At 42.6% G+C, this 16226-nt stretch overlaps 1 protein-coding gene and 3 non-coding genes across 5 annotated transcripts; 3 read left to right on the top strand and 1 right to left on the bottom strand.

Moving 5' to 3' along the window:
- Positions 1-5009: 5009 nt before the first annotated feature.
- On the top strand, positions 5010-5112 carry LOC119359847. The gene has a single exon (XR_005172692.1). It is a non-coding gene; the product is annotated as a U6 spliceosomal RNA (small nuclear RNA).
- Positions 5113-7459: 2347 nt separating this feature from the next.
- Positions 7460-7562, top strand: LOC119359848. Its single transcript, XR_005172693.1, has one exon. It is a non-coding gene; the product is annotated as a U6 spliceosomal RNA (small nuclear RNA).
- A 2921-nt stretch (positions 7563-10483) lies between these two features.
- On the top strand, positions 10484-10586 carry LOC119359846. The gene has a single exon (XR_005172691.1). It is a non-coding gene; the product is annotated as a U6 spliceosomal RNA (small nuclear RNA).
- Positions 10587-11289: 703 nt separating this feature from the next.
- On the bottom strand, positions 11290-16226 carry LOC119356273 (uncharacterized membrane protein At1g16860-like). 2 transcript variants are annotated; one of them, XM_037623214.1, is made up of 6 exons: positions 16164-16226; positions 13179-13960; positions 12938-13022; positions 12370-12525; positions 11997-12208; positions 11290-11857 (listed from the first exon to the last, which is right to left on the bottom strand). In XM_037623214.1, the coding sequence occupies exons 2-6, from the start codon at positions 13826-13828 to the stop codon at positions 11665-11667; spliced, it is 1296 nt and encodes a 431-aa protein (XP_037479111.1). In that variant the 5' UTR covers positions 13829-13960; positions 16164-16226; the 3' UTR covers positions 11290-11664. The 2 variants fall into 2 exon arrangements, with proteins under 2 accessions (XP_037479111.1, XP_037479110.1); XM_037623213.1 differs by having other exon boundaries at positions 12938-13960.

The following is a 16226-nucleotide window of genomic DNA, read 5'->3' as shown; positions in this document are numbered from 1 at the left end:
GCGGAGAGAGCCATGGTGACCCAGCCCTTCTCCTCCCGCGTCGCTTTCTTTATCACCAAGCTCGCGTTGGTGCTCTTGTTGACTTCTTCCTCCTCCTCGGCGCTCAACAGGTTAGGCGAGGCTGCTGGTGGGGCGAAGAAGCAGGGGAGGCAGGCTACAAGGATGGGAAGCAGCGGGTTGTCGTGGTGCGGTGGTGCTGCTGGGAAGAAGGAGGAGGTCAGCCGCGTCCCTGTGGTGCCGGTGGAGCTGCTCCTCTCAAGCAGGTGCACACACTCTTGTCATCTTCCTAATTTCCCTCCTCCTTCCAGTGTATTTGTTTGTGCAAATTTTGTTTCTGTACGCCTACAAGGTGTTCGATGAAAGTCTTAGTAGGCTGGAGGGAAGGAATGCTCTATGTAACCATGTGATTTCATTCTTCCAAAAACCGCCTAACGGTGTTTGATGAATGTCCTAGAAGTCTAGAGGAGAGGAGTGATCTATGTATGTGATTTCATTCTTAAAAAAACCAGTTCCAGTCAATTATAACAAGATGATTTTGTGATTAATAAGAATCCATGAGGTAAATAAAAGTGTAAAGAACAAAAAAACTATCCGATCAAAACATTAGTTCCAGTCAATCATAGCAAGAATCTGTGTGGTAGATATTTGCTTCTATCTTGTGGGGTTCTCGACCCATAAACTAGCATTTGGTAGCTTGATTTCCTTCCCTGCTCGATAGGACTGTAGGAGACATGAAATTGTATATATTTTGTTTCATCACCACGATATTTTTGGGTTCGCTTATGTTCTATTTGATCTTTTCCAAACACGGATAAGAAAAGACAACTGAAACATATGTTCACTAAAATGCATGCCTTTCTTTTCCATGAACCAATCAATTTTTAATAAGAGTTGCATGAGAGAAAAAAGAGAGCATGAACCATATATTTTCCTTTTGATCTTTGATGGCAAACTGAAAATCCTTGCGTACAATTTGTTGGGAGTCTCGTTAGCCTATGATGTGATGTGGCTGCCGTTGGAAATTTATTCTGTCTATCCCGAGGATACTATATTAAGCTTGAAATTAATCCTTTAGAGTATTGTTCATGTTTTGTTGTTTCTTTCTTTAGGTGGCATCCTCTTGGAACTGTTATGCATCCGCTCGTGATAAAAAAATCTGGTCCAAAATTATGTGGTGTACAGTTTCTCAAAAACTTGTTTGAATTTATCTAATGTTAGTAGCAACGATCTTGATATGATGCTTGAAAGTAAATTAGTTCGAGTTATCTATTTTATGTTCTATGCTTTGTAGACAAAAATACATATGCTCAGTGCTATATATAATCATGTGGTATAAATAAGATAATTAAGCTATATATTTTTGTTCTTCAACCTCCTTTCAGTTTCAGATGGCCAACCATTAACTGTTAGAGATGAGAAGTACCTAATGTAAGACCAAAGGTGGGGTTCTGATGGTTTTGCTAGATGGCTGCAGCTAATCGAGTGGTGTGAGACCCCTCTTGTGTCCCCAAGACATTGGTCCATGCTTCTTATTTTTGGATGCGTGCCTCTGACAAGCAGAATTCTTGTTTTTGCAGCTACGCACAGCAAGATTTTACACGTAAGATGTTTGCTTATATTCCCACCTTCAGTGCCATGTACAACTGCTACTTTCCATCTCACTTTTTCCTGCAATGTGTCATGTTCAGAGTTGTCAATGTCGACCTCACTTGATATCTTTTGGTTTTGTTACGAGAAGATCAAGATCTTTGATAAGATAGTAATGACACTTTGTTCTGCAATCTAGGAATGAATGAAACTTCAAGACCCTGTTGAACATGCACTCAATTTAGCCACAAAGAAACATAAGAACAATTGTGTTGGGAAACCTCACCCACAGGAGGAAAATCTCACAGTTTGGATGAGGATCTATAGTCCAAAGGTTGGTCAGGTCCTGATGGATTGAGAAGGTGAATAAATCTATTCTTGTGATTGGTTTCTTTGTGCTTTTGTTTCAATAGATTTAAGAGGTGAGAAACCTTGAGATTTCTGAATGTTTTTCCCAGTATGGTTGATCTTGGTTTTGGACAGACTCATGTTTGATAAGCCTTGTGTTTTGTGTGTTCTGGCCAAGGAGTGGAGAGGTTTAGGGACCATTATACTTATCTTCATGCAACTAACTGTATGTTTATATTTGTTAGCTATAGAAGTCTTCGTACTCTTTGGCCGTTTAGTTAGTTCTAAAGACAGATGGTGAATTGATTTTGCAACTACAGTGGTTAGAAAATGATTTCTTGTAATTGTTGACCGTTTAGTTAGAAATGTGTCAACAATCTGTGATGTATAAAGATTGCACTGATCATTAGAGTCTATAGTTTTGGGTTAAAAAAGAGTCTCGGGTTTGATCTTCAGTTTGATACAAATTTTGCAGCTTTGCAGCCCATGACATGCTTGAATTTTGGTACACGTAAGATATTAGATTATCCATTTTTATTATTTTTATACACTATCTTCTTTGCTTTCACTTACCAAGTACCTTCCTTACGGAACCTTTGGTCTCAACCTGTATTAATTTACTTTACCCTTACAACCTAAGTATCTTTGCTTTCAACCTGCATTATTATTACTATCTCCAATGCAAGATAAACATATATCTTTGCTTTCACTTACTGGGTACCTTCCTTACAGTACCTTTGCTCTCAACCTGTATTAATTTAAAATTGAAGGAGATTGAGTAGGAGTGCCTTTTTTATATACAATGGATTCAACAACCAACTTTAGCCAAGAACAAACCATCAACAAGGAAGTGTAACCTGGGATAGGTGTGCAGAAATCCTTGAGAAAAGACACAAATCACACTGAAATGCTACTTTTCAGGAATTTATTATGGTTTGTCAAATTTTCACTACAAAACTAAAAATGGTTATGGATAGAGGAAGTTGATTTTCGCATTTCACTTCACTATACAATTTAAATTTTTTGTTGAAAGAAGAGTGAGTTCAGCCATGAACATGCATGATTATATAATTACATGCTTGCACCTCAACGACAATCGACGTCTGCTGGACCTATGAGTTTTTTTGGTCTGATGAGTTCGTTCCCGTTTGTTTTGTAGGTTCTATGATATCGTGCTTTCTTCCATCTCTGTTCTATTCATCAAGCTTTTCTCATTTCAAAAGGAGAATCCCTGCAGGGCAGCCACACATGACCCCGCTCCCCAGTTTATTCGTTCATGGCACATCAGCTCTTTCACCCACTTGACCCAGCGGTAAAACAAAGGGTTCAGTTCACCCAGTCATGTCCAAAGTAGCCTCACTCCCTTGTATTCCCTTGCAGGACTTGATCCGCTGTCACTCTCCAACTTATTATCATTCAAGATGGAGGTTTTACTTTCCAGCTTCAGCAATTTGTTAGATTTGGTAATTGAGGTCATGAGTGCAAAAGTAATACAGGCATGCCAAACAAATCTGAGCCATTCATGTCATCCTGCTCCTCATTCATTTCATTCAAAAATTAAATCAGAAAAATTGTGGATGTTATTGTGGCATCAATACGGCTTCATTCCGCTTGATCCGGCATGGCAGAGGTCAATCTTCATCATGAATGCCTATATGTATTTATTAATATCTTTTATTGTTTGTGTTTAGTGAATAAAAACTGCAGTAGATTCCCACCTCTTATTATGGATGCACAAGTGCTTCACAATGTTTCCGTTGCTGATATCTTTGCCCTGTCTGTGTAGGTTAAATGTCAGTGCTTCACAATGCGCTTTTTACTTTGCACGATCTAACAATGCATGCCAGCCTTCTGATAATTATACAATAGTATGCAGCGATGCTACTAAGGCATGCTGAATGCGGAGTTTTATTTCATTTATGTTAGTACCCATGCGAATATTGAATTGTTTTACTTCGATGGTTTAACACATGTCATAATATAGTTGGTAGTTAGGAGATGGCATTAATCTTTTTGTTTCTTTAGCAAATACTCTCTTCGTTTCAAAATAGATGACTCAGTTTAGTACAAAGTTAGTACAAAGTTGGGTCGTCTATTTTGAAACGGAGGGAGTAGTTCTCATGTTACAGGGTGCGTGGACAAACAGATGCAAGGGGCATTGTTTCACACAACACCCACACCAATGACCACTGGACGAGTGAAGCAAAAGGACTTGTGAACAACATGAAAAAGTTTCAGCCATCTTTTGATTACACGGAAATATGCATTTGATGCATCCGTGTTATTATTCAGTGACCGATTGTGTTTAGCAACTTCAGTGTGTATACTCTTCAGTATGTAGCATCAAGTTAGTGCTAGATACATTCATTTGAGGAACAAACTTGGGACAAGCTTTTTCGGACGGAGGGAGTATATGATGTAATTGACCACTATCATTAAGAAGTGCTCCTGGACACAATGCTCTATATTATCATGTCTTTAGTGCATTTTATTGTGCCACCTGCGTATATAGCTACTTGAATCTTCTAATTGCAAACTCAAACATTTACATTTTGTTCTTTGTTTCAGTTGGGCTTTTACGTCAATTTTATCAGTTTCATACATTATAAATGAGAAAAAAAAATTATATAGATTCACGACGCTTCGCAAAAGAGCATACATCAACATCGTCTGCTACCAAAAGAACAAAGTAATCTCTAGTTCTTGCTTCAAATTTGTCTTGCGCGCCAAATGGCGCGACGGGTCATCTAGTATTTATTAAGGAGCACATTGTCACTCACTGCTAGGAGGGAATCGAACTATGAATATTGATCAGAGGAACTACGAGAGAGCTGAAGATAACTGCCCTCTGGCTCTCACTGATATGGGCTACGTAGTGAGATGCAGCCCACGTGAGTTCAGCAACGGTCTCGAGCTGGGCTTTTAGGCCCGCATGATCGGGCTTTGTCGGGTGGTCGACGTGCAAGCCCAACGGCTGTGGAGAGCAACGCAGCAGTTCTATTTCGTTTAGTCCCACCTCGCCTGTCCAGCAGAGTTCTCACCGGTTTATAAGCTCGCTCGCTGCAGCCAGTCTTGTCCCTTCGGGGACATCCGATAAAATTGGAACGATACAGAGAAGATTAGCATGGCCCCTGCGCAAGGATGACACGCACAAATCGAGAAATGGTCCAAATTTTTTGACATTTTCTGCGCCCGTCCCTGGCTGCTCCTTTATCTATTACAGTCGTGCCCCTGAGCCTTCTCACAATATCGCAGCATGGCCCCTGGAATCCTATGTTTCTAACAGATACACCCTCGTACTTTCAGTTGCGGTCTTCTCATCTTTACATTGAAAGTCCTAAATGGAGCGTCGCTTACAGTCTGGTCCTTTCTTTTCTCTGTGCCCTCTTCACAATGTTTTCGGTAATTAGATCCCAAACACTGAATCTGGACTGAGGTAAAAGAATCTCTCTCCCAAAGACAACACACCACACCCACAAGAGAATTATCGTTCTGATCCAACCCATATTATAATTAAGCAAGTGTCACAGCTAGTGTAATGTATTCACATTTGCTACCACATACAAACACAATGTGGAGCTGAAATACAACAGCCAAGATCTTTTGTAGCAGTGCAAGAAATCTATCCTAAATTAAACTGTCAATGTGATACCTGGAGACACATAATAAAACGTCATGTTCACAGCAAATTTTTTGATATTTTCTGCGCCCGTCCCTGGCTGCTCCTTTATCTATTACAGTCGTGCCCCTGAGCCTTCTCACAATATCGCAGCATGGCCCCTGGAATCCTATGTTTCTAACAGATACACCCTCGTACTTTCAGTTGCGGTCTTCTCATCTTTACATTGAAAGTCCTAAATGGAGCGTCGCTTACAGTCTGGTCCTTTCTTTTCTCTGTGCCCTCTTCACAATGTTTTCGGTAATTAGATCCCAAACACTGAATCTGGACTGAGGTAAAAGAATCTCTCTCCCAAAGACAACACACCACACCCACAAGAGAATTATCGTTCTGATCCAACCCATATTATAATTAAGCAAGTGTCACAGCTAGTGTAATGTATTCACATTTGCTACCACATACAAACACAATGTGGAGCTGAAATACAACAGCCAAGATCTTTTGTAGCAGTGCAAGAAATCTATCCTAAATTAAACTGTCAATGTGATACCTGGAGACACATAATAAAACGTCATGTTCACAGCAAAGTGATCATGTTTTTTCTATGTAATCATGGCTTTGTTGTTGGAACCCGAAACGTAAACCCTTCCTAAGCCAAACAAGAAGAGAAAAAAGAGCCAGCGTACTTCCTCTGTCTCAAAATGTAAAACGGAGTACGTTTTTTTGACACTATATATTGGAGAAAAGGAGCAGCACAGCATATAATTATATGCCTGCCAACAGGAACACATGCTGGCAGAAGAACAAGCACGTTGCAGCAGTGTGCCAGCTGCATGCCCCACTGCAGATATTTTGGTCCGTATAAAATTGCATCTGCTTTAAACATGAAACGCCTTTCAGGCTCTCACAGTCACAGACATCATTCCTTCAGTATATAATTGCCAGATAAAGAAAAAATTCCTCTCATACACAGATACACTACTACGGAAAAGTAAAATAAAACCTGCGAGTTAAAACATGAGATCCAGCCATTCAGGTAAACACAATGTATCACAATTCAAAGTACATTCAGGAAAGCACCGCCATTTCTATCGTGAATTCCATTTATCCATTTGTCCTGGGCACAAAGCCCTGGGCCTCTGCAGCAGAAAGGATCGAAGCGCCATCAACACACGCTGAACGTAGCAAAGAATAAGTCTGAATGTAACAGTCTTGAAGAGAGGAAGTATAGGCATCTCGGACTGCACAATGTGGATTGCAGGTCAAGTCAGTGCCTACTAAAACCTCACTCCTCACAAGAAAGCTCTCGGACTGTCTTCATATTATCTTCGTTGCCCCAAAGTAACATGTAAACCCAATTCAAAAGGTCTTCAAACATCCCAAATGCCATCATATCACACAAGTCTTTACCGAAAAAATCATATCACACAAGTATTCAGAGCTCATAACTGAACAAAGAGCAAAAGAGGACGTAATACATTGGAAAATACTACTCGATCGATCTTTAGTAGCCATAATCACACTTAACATTTGTGAATCTTAAGGAACCAAGCCCGTTATTCTGACAGTTCTGGTGCTCAACACATTTATATTTATCAAGGAGCACATTGTTACTCACTGCTAGGAGGGAATCGAACTAGGAATATTGATCAGAGGAACTACGAGAGAGCTGAAGATAACTGCCCTCTAGCTCTCACTGATCTGGGCGCATAGTGAGATGCAGCCCACGTGAGTTCAGCAACGGTCTAGCGCTGGGCTTTTAGGCCCGCATGATCGGGCTTTGTCGGGTGGTCGACGTGTTCACGATTGGGGAGAGCAACGCAGCAGTTCCTCTTAGTTTAGTCCCACCTCGCCTGTCCAGCAGAGTTCTGACCGGTTTATAAGCTCGCTTGCTGCATCAGACTTGTCCCTTCGGGGACATCCGATAAAATTGGAACGATACAGAGAAGATTAGCATGGCCCCTGCGCAAGGATGACACGCACAAATCGAGAAATGGTCCAAAATTTTTTGAGATTTTCCGCGCCGGTCCCTGCCTGCTACTTTCTCTATTACAGCCGTGCCCCTGGAGCCTTCTCTCAATATCCCAGCATGGCCCCTGGAATCCTCTCTTCCTAACAGATACACCCTTGTACTTTCAGTTGCGGCCTTCTCATCTTACACCATTGAAGTCCTACATGGAGCCACGCTTACAATGTTGGTCCTTTCTTTTCTCTGTGCCACTTGTTGGCTGCCCTCTTCGGAAGGTTTTCAGTAGTTATATCCCAAACTATCAATCTCGACTGAGGTACAGCAAATCCCTGCATCCTATAAATCTCTCTCCCAAAGACAAAAGGAATTATAGTAATTTTTTTGCCGCAAACTATAGTGTAACGTATTGACATTTCCTATCACATGCAAACACAATGTGGACGCAGAAATGGAGTATAACGGACAAGATCTTTAGCTGCAGTGCAGGAAATCTATCCTAAACTAAACTGCCAGTCAGTGTGATATCCGGAATCAGATAGGAGTAACAAACTTCATGTTCAGAAAATCCCAACAAAGTGATCATGTTTTTTCTCTTTCCTTTTTGATGTGATCATGGCATTGTTGTTGGAACCTGCAAATGTAAACCTTCCTAAGCCAAAAAAAAAAGAACAGAAAAGGAGCCAGCATAACACATATATAGATATGGAAAAGGAGCAGCACAACATATGCCTATCAGCATGAACACATGTCTGGCAGAAGAACAGGCACGTTGCAGCAGTGTGCCATCTGCATGCCCCCACTGCAGATATTTTGGTCCGTATAAAATTGTGTCTGCTTTAAACATGAAACGTCTTTCAGGCTCTCGGAGGCATGACAAAAAAATTATCATTCCTTCAGTATACAATTGCCAGGTACAGAAAACATTCCTTCCATACACTACTAAGGAAAAGTAAAAATAAACTTGCAAGTGAAACATGAGATTCAGCCATTCAGGAAAACACGCTGGTAAAATAAATCTGCAAATGTATCACAATTTAAAGTACATTCAGAAAAAACACCGCCATTACTATCGTGAATTCCATTTATCCATTTGTCCTGGGCATAAAGCCCTGGGCCTCCACGGCACAAAGGATAAAATCCGCATCAACAGACGCTGAATGTAGCAAAGAATAAGTCTGAATGTAACAGTCTTGAAGAGAGGAAGTATAGCATCAGGATTGCAGGTCAAGTCAGTGCCTATTAAAACCTGCACCATTACCAGGAAGCTCTCGGACTGCCTTCATATCATCTTCGTTGCCCCAAAGTGAAATATAAACCCAATTCAACAAGTCTTCAGACAGCCCAAATGCCATCATATTACACAAGTATTCAGAGCTCATAACCGAAAAAAGAGCAAAAGAGGACGTAATACTACATTGGAAAAAGACTATACAGCCAAACACAGATTGCCTGGCTATACTCGATCGATCTTTAGTAGCCATAATCACGCCTAACATGTGTACAATTTTCTCAGTTCTACTAGTATTCTACTCCTACCAAACAAACCCAACCCGAGGTCAAAAAAAGAAAATCAAAGGGGTCCATACAGTGAAATTCGGGAGGTTAGCGGGGAGAACACGGGACGGGACCAGGTGCCGTTCGGGACCGTTCGAGGAATGATTGGTTGGGGGGTGATCACGGGTTCTTGGGAAGGTAGAGAAAATCATGGGGGAGAGGAGAGGAGCTCCTGTTGTGATCCGAGACCCTTCCTTTGATTTGGGTCTGGGCACGAGCATGAGCTGGTGCATTTATTCCCTTGTTTTGATCTTCTGGTGGGCGTCGATTTCCACATGGGCTCCCTGCACCTGCTCTGCTTGCTAGCTCCTTCCCAGATTCTTTCTGGGTTGAAGACGGTTCTCCTAACTTGGGGCACCGATGCACACGCTGGTAAAATTTCCAGCTGAAAATAGCACCTGAAAGAGAGATTGCCCGTCTAGCCCCTGGCGCGGCAGACTGACTGACAGTTTCCCTGAAGAAGACAGGTGCGAAGGTAAAGGAGCAACGTGTTTACTTAGCCCTCTCCGTCAGGTAACAACTGACTCTAGAATGAAATCAAAGGATAACCGGCCTTGCATGATGCATGGTATGTACGTGGGTCGATTCAGAGTCATTCCTCGTGTAAAATGTTGACATGATCCGCCGCACCGTGTAAAATGTTGTTGCTGATATCCAGGGCAACTTGCCGACCGAGGCCCGGGGACCAGGTCCCCGGTCCCTGGCTGGATGACCAATCAATGAAGTTGGCCAAGATCGGAGTCGGAGGACGGGTCGATCATGACGGGCTGATATTCTGAAGGCGAATGACGGGCTGCACCTGCTCTGCTTGTTCAGCTCCTCCCCGTAGGTAGATTCTCACCAAGTTGTTTCATCAAAAACAAATTTCTACCCTAACCTGTGCCTCTGGTATAACATTACTGCACACACTGGTGATAATTGCCAGCTGAAAACCCCAAGGATCAACTTGACATTGCCGGCTGCACACGCTGACCTGAACCTTAAAGCAAGCAGTAGGTTCATCTGAGACTTATTCATTAGAGGTCAAAATGTTGGGGCTAGATTGCTGCCAGCAGCTAGAGAATACTCTGGGACAACTGAACACAACACAAGCTAACTCTGGGAACAAACTCAACACGATGATGTTCATGTTCGGCGTGTGGCAAAGTACACGAGTAGGACGGGGAGGAAGAAAAAACAGCACTATGCTCTGTCTCTCTACCGATTTGGGCCATGTAATGAGATGCAGCCCACGTGAGGTCTACTGCGAGGCTGCTTGCTGCTGGGCTTTTAGGGCCCAGGATGGCTTACGCGCTCGCGGGAGCGGCCGGGGGAGCAGAACACAGCAGTCTAGGATTGTTTAGTCCCACCTCGCCTACGCGAGGCCGTTTCGACCGATTTATAAGCTCGGTCGCTGCATCAGACACGTCCCTTCGGGGACATCCGATAAAATTGGAACGATACAGAGAAGATTAGCATGGCCCCTGCGCAAGGATGACACGCACAAATCGAGAAATGGTCCAAATTTTTTTGACATTTTCCGCGCCGGTCCCTGCCTCCTACTTTTTCTCTTGCAGGTATGCCCCTGGAGCCTTCTGTCGGTGGCCTCGTCTTCTCTTACAGCAAGGCCCTTCTGTTCCCCTGTAGTTGTTTCAGCTACACCATATCCACTATACAATATTGCAGCTGAGCCCAAGAAATCCTCTGTTTCATGACAAATAGATCCTCTAGTTTTACTTTACCAGGGAGCCCCTTTTCATCTCTACAACCAACTCTAAAATGGATAATCACTTACAGTTTGGCCCTATTTTTTTCAAGACACGTGCAGATCGGCTGTCCTCTACATTTCCTAGCACAGTGTGTCTTCGCCACCTTATGTTTTGGGTAATTAGGAACCTAACTAAATCTCAATCTCAACAGAAGTAAAGAAATCTATTCATCCTGTAAATTCCTCTCCCAATGGCATAAACAATGTTTACACAGAGAAGGTGATACCTATTATTTTTACTGAATTAGATGTATGCAATACAATGAAGAACAAAAAAACCATATCCTAATTAAGCAAGTCACAGATTATCACAGCCAGTGTAATGTATTTGACATTTTTAATTACATACAGAAACAATGAGGACACAGAAATGTTACAGGTAACAGCAGTGCAAGAAATATTCGACCGAGTCTTCAAACAGGCCAAAAGACATAATGGATGCAATGGACCAACAACATGGATACATAAATGTAACAGCAACAATATATTTAGGCTTTAACAGCAGTGCAAGAAGATCATCCTAAATAACACATAAACCCGATTCAACATGTCTTCAAACAGCCCAAAAGCAATCATATTACACAAGTATTGAGAGCTCATAACAGAAAAAACAGGAGCAAAGGAGGACAAAACACATTGAAAAAGGACTATACAGCCAAACACAGATTAACCAGCAGCCATACTCCCATCTTTACTAGCCTTAATCACACCTAACATTTGTACATTTTTTCTCAGTTCTAATACTCTACCAATCAAACCCAACCCGAGGTCAAAAGATTCGACAGGCCAACATTCCCTCTTCAACAGCAGCTATTCCACACCACGGCAATCATCAGCTTGCTATACTGGTATGACATCCATGTCTGAAGTATCTTCGCATCTCACGACCAGTCCTTCAAGGTTCGCTGGGAAGAAACAACTCCCCCACTGGCAACCAGATGAGATGGGCTCTGATGGAGGTACTATCATCAACACGCTCTCATTCTTTTGAACGACCCCCATCACGCTCACAGTGCTGCCTTCCTTGATGTATCTGCAGGTACAAGATGGAATTGAACATAATTATTCACTTACATCTTTTTGGCACACATCTTCCGAAATAGAGGTAAACATCTCTAGTTATGCAGCAATGCTAGCCTTCTAGGTGGAAAGCAACATGAAGAAAATAATACCCTTCTTTTAGGCGCATTTTCCGACCATCACTTGAGAGGTTCCTTTCTCGTAGCCATCTAAGAAATTCAGGAGACATGTCCTTGTTCTCAGGATTGACGTCAATTACTACCGATTCATCAACATATGGTGTCACCCGTGCCCCACTTCCTGTTCTCACCAATGCTCGAAGCCCAGACTGGAAATCTGAAATGTAGAAATCAACCGCATGTCGCTGCAATAGTTACAGGCGAAATGTCAAGGTCAGTTCGGAAGAAAGTAATATAGCTGCATTAGTAAAGTTTTTCAACACATCTTTATACTGGAGAATAATTCATTGTATCAATTTATTTTAAGCATCATTTTTCTACACACTAATGAATAAACAAAACTCACCTCTGCTGTCCGTAATCCCCAGGTAAACCGGCGATGCTTGGGGTTTGCAGTTTTTGAATCCCAGCCCCTATACTCATACAGCCTAGTTGAAGTGTACACACATCTCGGAATCCTTTGAAATGAGGACTCCAGGGGGAAATTTCCACACGTAACAACCTGTGATGTTTGGCATACTGATCATTACTGGTAACTGATAACGGAACAAGTTTTCTTGGAACAAAAAAGAATTTGTTGTCAACTTGTAGATTAATGTACGCAGTCTCCAAAAACTGACAAGGAGTTTATGCTACATGTGGAACTAAGTGACTAAAAGTATTCAATTATATCTACCATGCAAATTATACCATGAATAGTAAAAGAAATACAGAAATTTGGTGATGTGTTGGTAATTATGTGCAGACTAGGACTCTTATAGTACTCAACTATGTTAAGGTTAGTGTCATTAGGGCGCATTGCAACAGATGAGCGTATGCTCAGTAGAACAGGATGAACACTGGCGCTAAACAGCAATTTATCAGAGTGAAGATAAGGGCAATAAATCCAACAGGATCAGAAGCATTTCACATACCCCTGTAACCTTCACATACTCTCCATCCTTTGCAGTTCTGAGATCAGTATCAGGACAGCTATTGACAAACCTGAGCACGCCTCTCCTGCCCCGCCAAACATTCCAAGACACAAGTGCAGCAACAGAACCAATCATTGCAACAACAACTATCAGCACAATCGCGTTGTGAACAGCAATAAGAATGAAGAGACCTACTGCAAACCCGAACAGCAAGAGTGTGATCACTAGCCAGAATACCCACTTTGAAATGCTTCCCATAACTGAGAAACCACCTTCACTGGTGAGTGTAGTAACAGCCTGGTTGTGAGCAAGCGATGTGGCCCGCGCCTTCATCGATGCAGCAGGATCAAGAGATCCAGGTACTTTCCTTCTTGGGGCACCAGACGAATTCAGTGGTCCAGAAGTAACAGGGCCAGATGTGATAAGCCCAGTCGTAGGAAGCATTGGAGGGAGAGGGCCGGAATTCTGGCGAGCCATTGGGGTCACACCTCCAGACTGGGGACCAGATGACCGCTTTACTGGTTCTCCATGCTTATTGAGTGGTCCGGAGTTAGATTTTGCTCTTGCTGATCCTCCGGCGCCAGGAACTGAAGATGAAAGAGAACCAGAGTAGTTTGACCGACCGCCAGCATTAGACACAGGTCCAGAGTTGGAGGCAGCACCACCAAATGAAGGATTTCTCGAAGGCGCACTGCCTAGAGGACCAGATTTTCTGGATCTTTCAGCATGGAGCTCAAACATCTTCCCAAGCTCTCCAGATTTCTTGGTGTCACCACCAGTATATGGCATCACATTGGATCCAAAGGTCGGGGCCTTCTCCTTAGGTTGCTCAGGTCGGCCAGAAACATAAAGGCCACTGCTCAGCTGATGTGATGGAAATCTAGAACCCATGTTTTTGAACCACCAAAATCAAGTATATATTATTATTCAGCCAGCTGAAGTGTAATCAAGCGAAGCTAATTTGAGTCTTGATGTGCACAGCTGTCCTTCTCACATAGTACAACCTACACCTTGAATCAGCTCCTGAAAAAGGACATAATAATATATAAATAGCCTATGCATGTGTAGTACATTTTGCGAATATGTGACCAAGAGATAATCACTTTAGAACAAATAGCATGCAGATAAAGAAAAAAATTGATGTTAAGTAAGAACCACAAGTCCACAATAATACTGATCATCCAAGGGATTTTAAATGAATGGCTTTTACATCAGAGTGGGTTGACTATAGTAAAGCATGAGCTAATTAGAAAATTGATGCATGGGACAAAACAACAAAAACATACTAGAATAAGAACCAACTCTTCAGAGAAAATTTAACGCGTCATACATTTGTGTTTCCACTTTGAAGTTTATTCAGACGACTTAACAAGCAAACCACCTTATGCTAAGCATATTTATTAATTTGTCAGACTTTTTTTTGTCTGACACTGGAGTAAAAACTTGCAAGTCATGAAAAGACAATGCAATCAAGCAGTTCCTTCATGTACAGCTCAAAGGGAGAGGGCACCAGTGACAGGAGCAATGGCATGGTGTGGCAGGCTATGAGGGTTAGGTGAGGGATGAGTGGCGCGCAATGGAGCAGTGAGGGGCAGGCACTAAGGGTCCAAAGCAAGGTGAAGAATACTGCGGAATTGATTGGGGGAGAAAGAATGGGTTGGGTTAATTTTAGGAGAGCGGAAATTTCACTTTTCAGACGCACGCCAATTATTGGCCAGCTTGCTTTTCAGCTATCACACACATGCATATAATTTAGCTGGCATTTATGTATGTCTTGCAATGATAGATGCCAGTGATGCTACAGATTTTACCTGGCACTTGCCAAAAATGCGTTTGTTTCATTACTGTGCGGGCACATTATATGTGTACGCTGGCACATACGAAATGCCTTGAGGTTTTCAGATATTTATAAGTGCAGTATATAAGTGTATGATGGCAGATTTCATGCTTTCCTATTAGGTGCCCCTAATAATAGGCTAGTATGAGTGTCTGTTATAACGATGACTCAAATATTTTTCTATCATAATTATTGGCAACATCATTCTAGGACACAAGTTACTGAAAAAAAAAACGTTCACTATAGCAGAGGTAGCTAATCAAAACAAACATGAAGCGAAGGACTCAGCCGTAGTAGATCTATTTCAAGATTCGGATATAACCCTATTACTTACAAGTTTCAGACATAAAACCTGATATGACAAGTCAAGTTGGAATAAGATAATATAGCGTTCCCCCCAAATGAAGGTATAGACAAACTCTGGAAACATGCAGGATTCATGGAGACATCTCCCCTGAAATAACTAAGCACGCCCAAATGTATGCAGAAACGTGTGTCCCACCCACTAACACAGTTGAAATATGACTACCAGTGTGCAGTGAAGTTGGCAAAGACAACATCAGATCTCAGATATAGCTTGAAGCTTGAGCAAAGGACTCCCAGTGATACTTAGCAACATAGTTATATGCAGCAACCAGAACGGTAAATAAAATAACTTTTGACACCATTCTACTCTTGCAGTGAGTAATCGATTTGCATGACATCTAGATCCTAACCAGCCAGGCCTTAAGCATACGAACAAAGTAACGCTGGAAAATAAATCGGAGCCTGGCAGCAAAGCTCACGGGGGGCAATGCCCGTTTCAGATCGATGAACTAGCCGCCCGCATAAAGAGAAAAAGACGGATGAACTAGTGCCAGATCTAGGCATCTTTCTGAAAAACCAAGCCAAATACTACCCCTTTTTTAGTTTAAGAAATTACGACTAGAAATAGCAGCCAAGAAGTGGTAGGTGAGAAATGATTCCTCGACCACAAGACAAATATATTCCCAGTAATTCCCCAAAAACTCAGAATAAAAGAAGTCCGTAAATACATATAGTACCGACTAAAAAGCCCAATCCCTGCCCGCATCTCACAGGTCGAAGCCCCGGGAAAGACGAATCTGCGGAAATCCCACCGGAATCTGGCTCCACCGACACAAGGAACAGCGCGGCACCGCATTAGCGACGCTGGCGGTCCCCAAGAACCGCGGCAAGGAGCACCGCAACCACCACCTTTCGTGGCAAAAAGGACGTTCGTTTCCCGCAACCACCCCCTCCCCCCTCCTCCTCCCGGAACGACGGAGCAGATTCGTCTAAGCAAGGGAAACCTCGGAACTCGCCCGGAACAAGAAGCGCGGGGGAGAGGCGGCAATGGCGCGCGAAGGGGCCAAGGAAATCTCTTCATACCTGGAGGGGACGGCGGACATCTTCTCTTCTTGGGAGGAAACCGGCGAGGGTGGGAGGGGGGAG

Source organism: Triticum dicoccoides, chromosome 2A, assembly GCF_002162155.2.
Source record: "Triticum dicoccoides isolate Atlit2015 ecotype Zavitan chromosome 2A, WEW_v2.0, whole genome shotgun sequence".
Classification (NCBI taxonomy): Eukaryota; Viridiplantae; Streptophyta; class Magnoliopsida; order Poales; family Poaceae; genus Triticum; species Triticum dicoccoides.
Note: the sequence above shows the minus strand (reverse complement) of the source record. Positions and strands in the feature narration are given on the sequence as shown.

What these genes read in the sequence shown, in the direction of transcription:
- LOC119356273 (XM_037623213.1), bottom strand. Translation starts at nt 13,828, where the DNA reads ATGGGTTCTAGATTTCCATCACATCAGCTGAGCAGTGGCCTTTATGTT. An exon ending in GGGGATTACGGACAGCAGAG is followed by an intron (nt 12,209 to 12,369) that starts GTGAGTTTTGTT and finishes TAACTATTGCAG; the next exon opens with CGACATGCGGTTGATTTCTA. An exon ending in AAAATGCGCCTAAAAGAAGG is followed by an intron (nt 11,858 to 11,996) that starts GTATTATTTTCT and finishes TTGTACCTGCAG; the next exon opens with ATACATCAAGGAAGGCAGCA.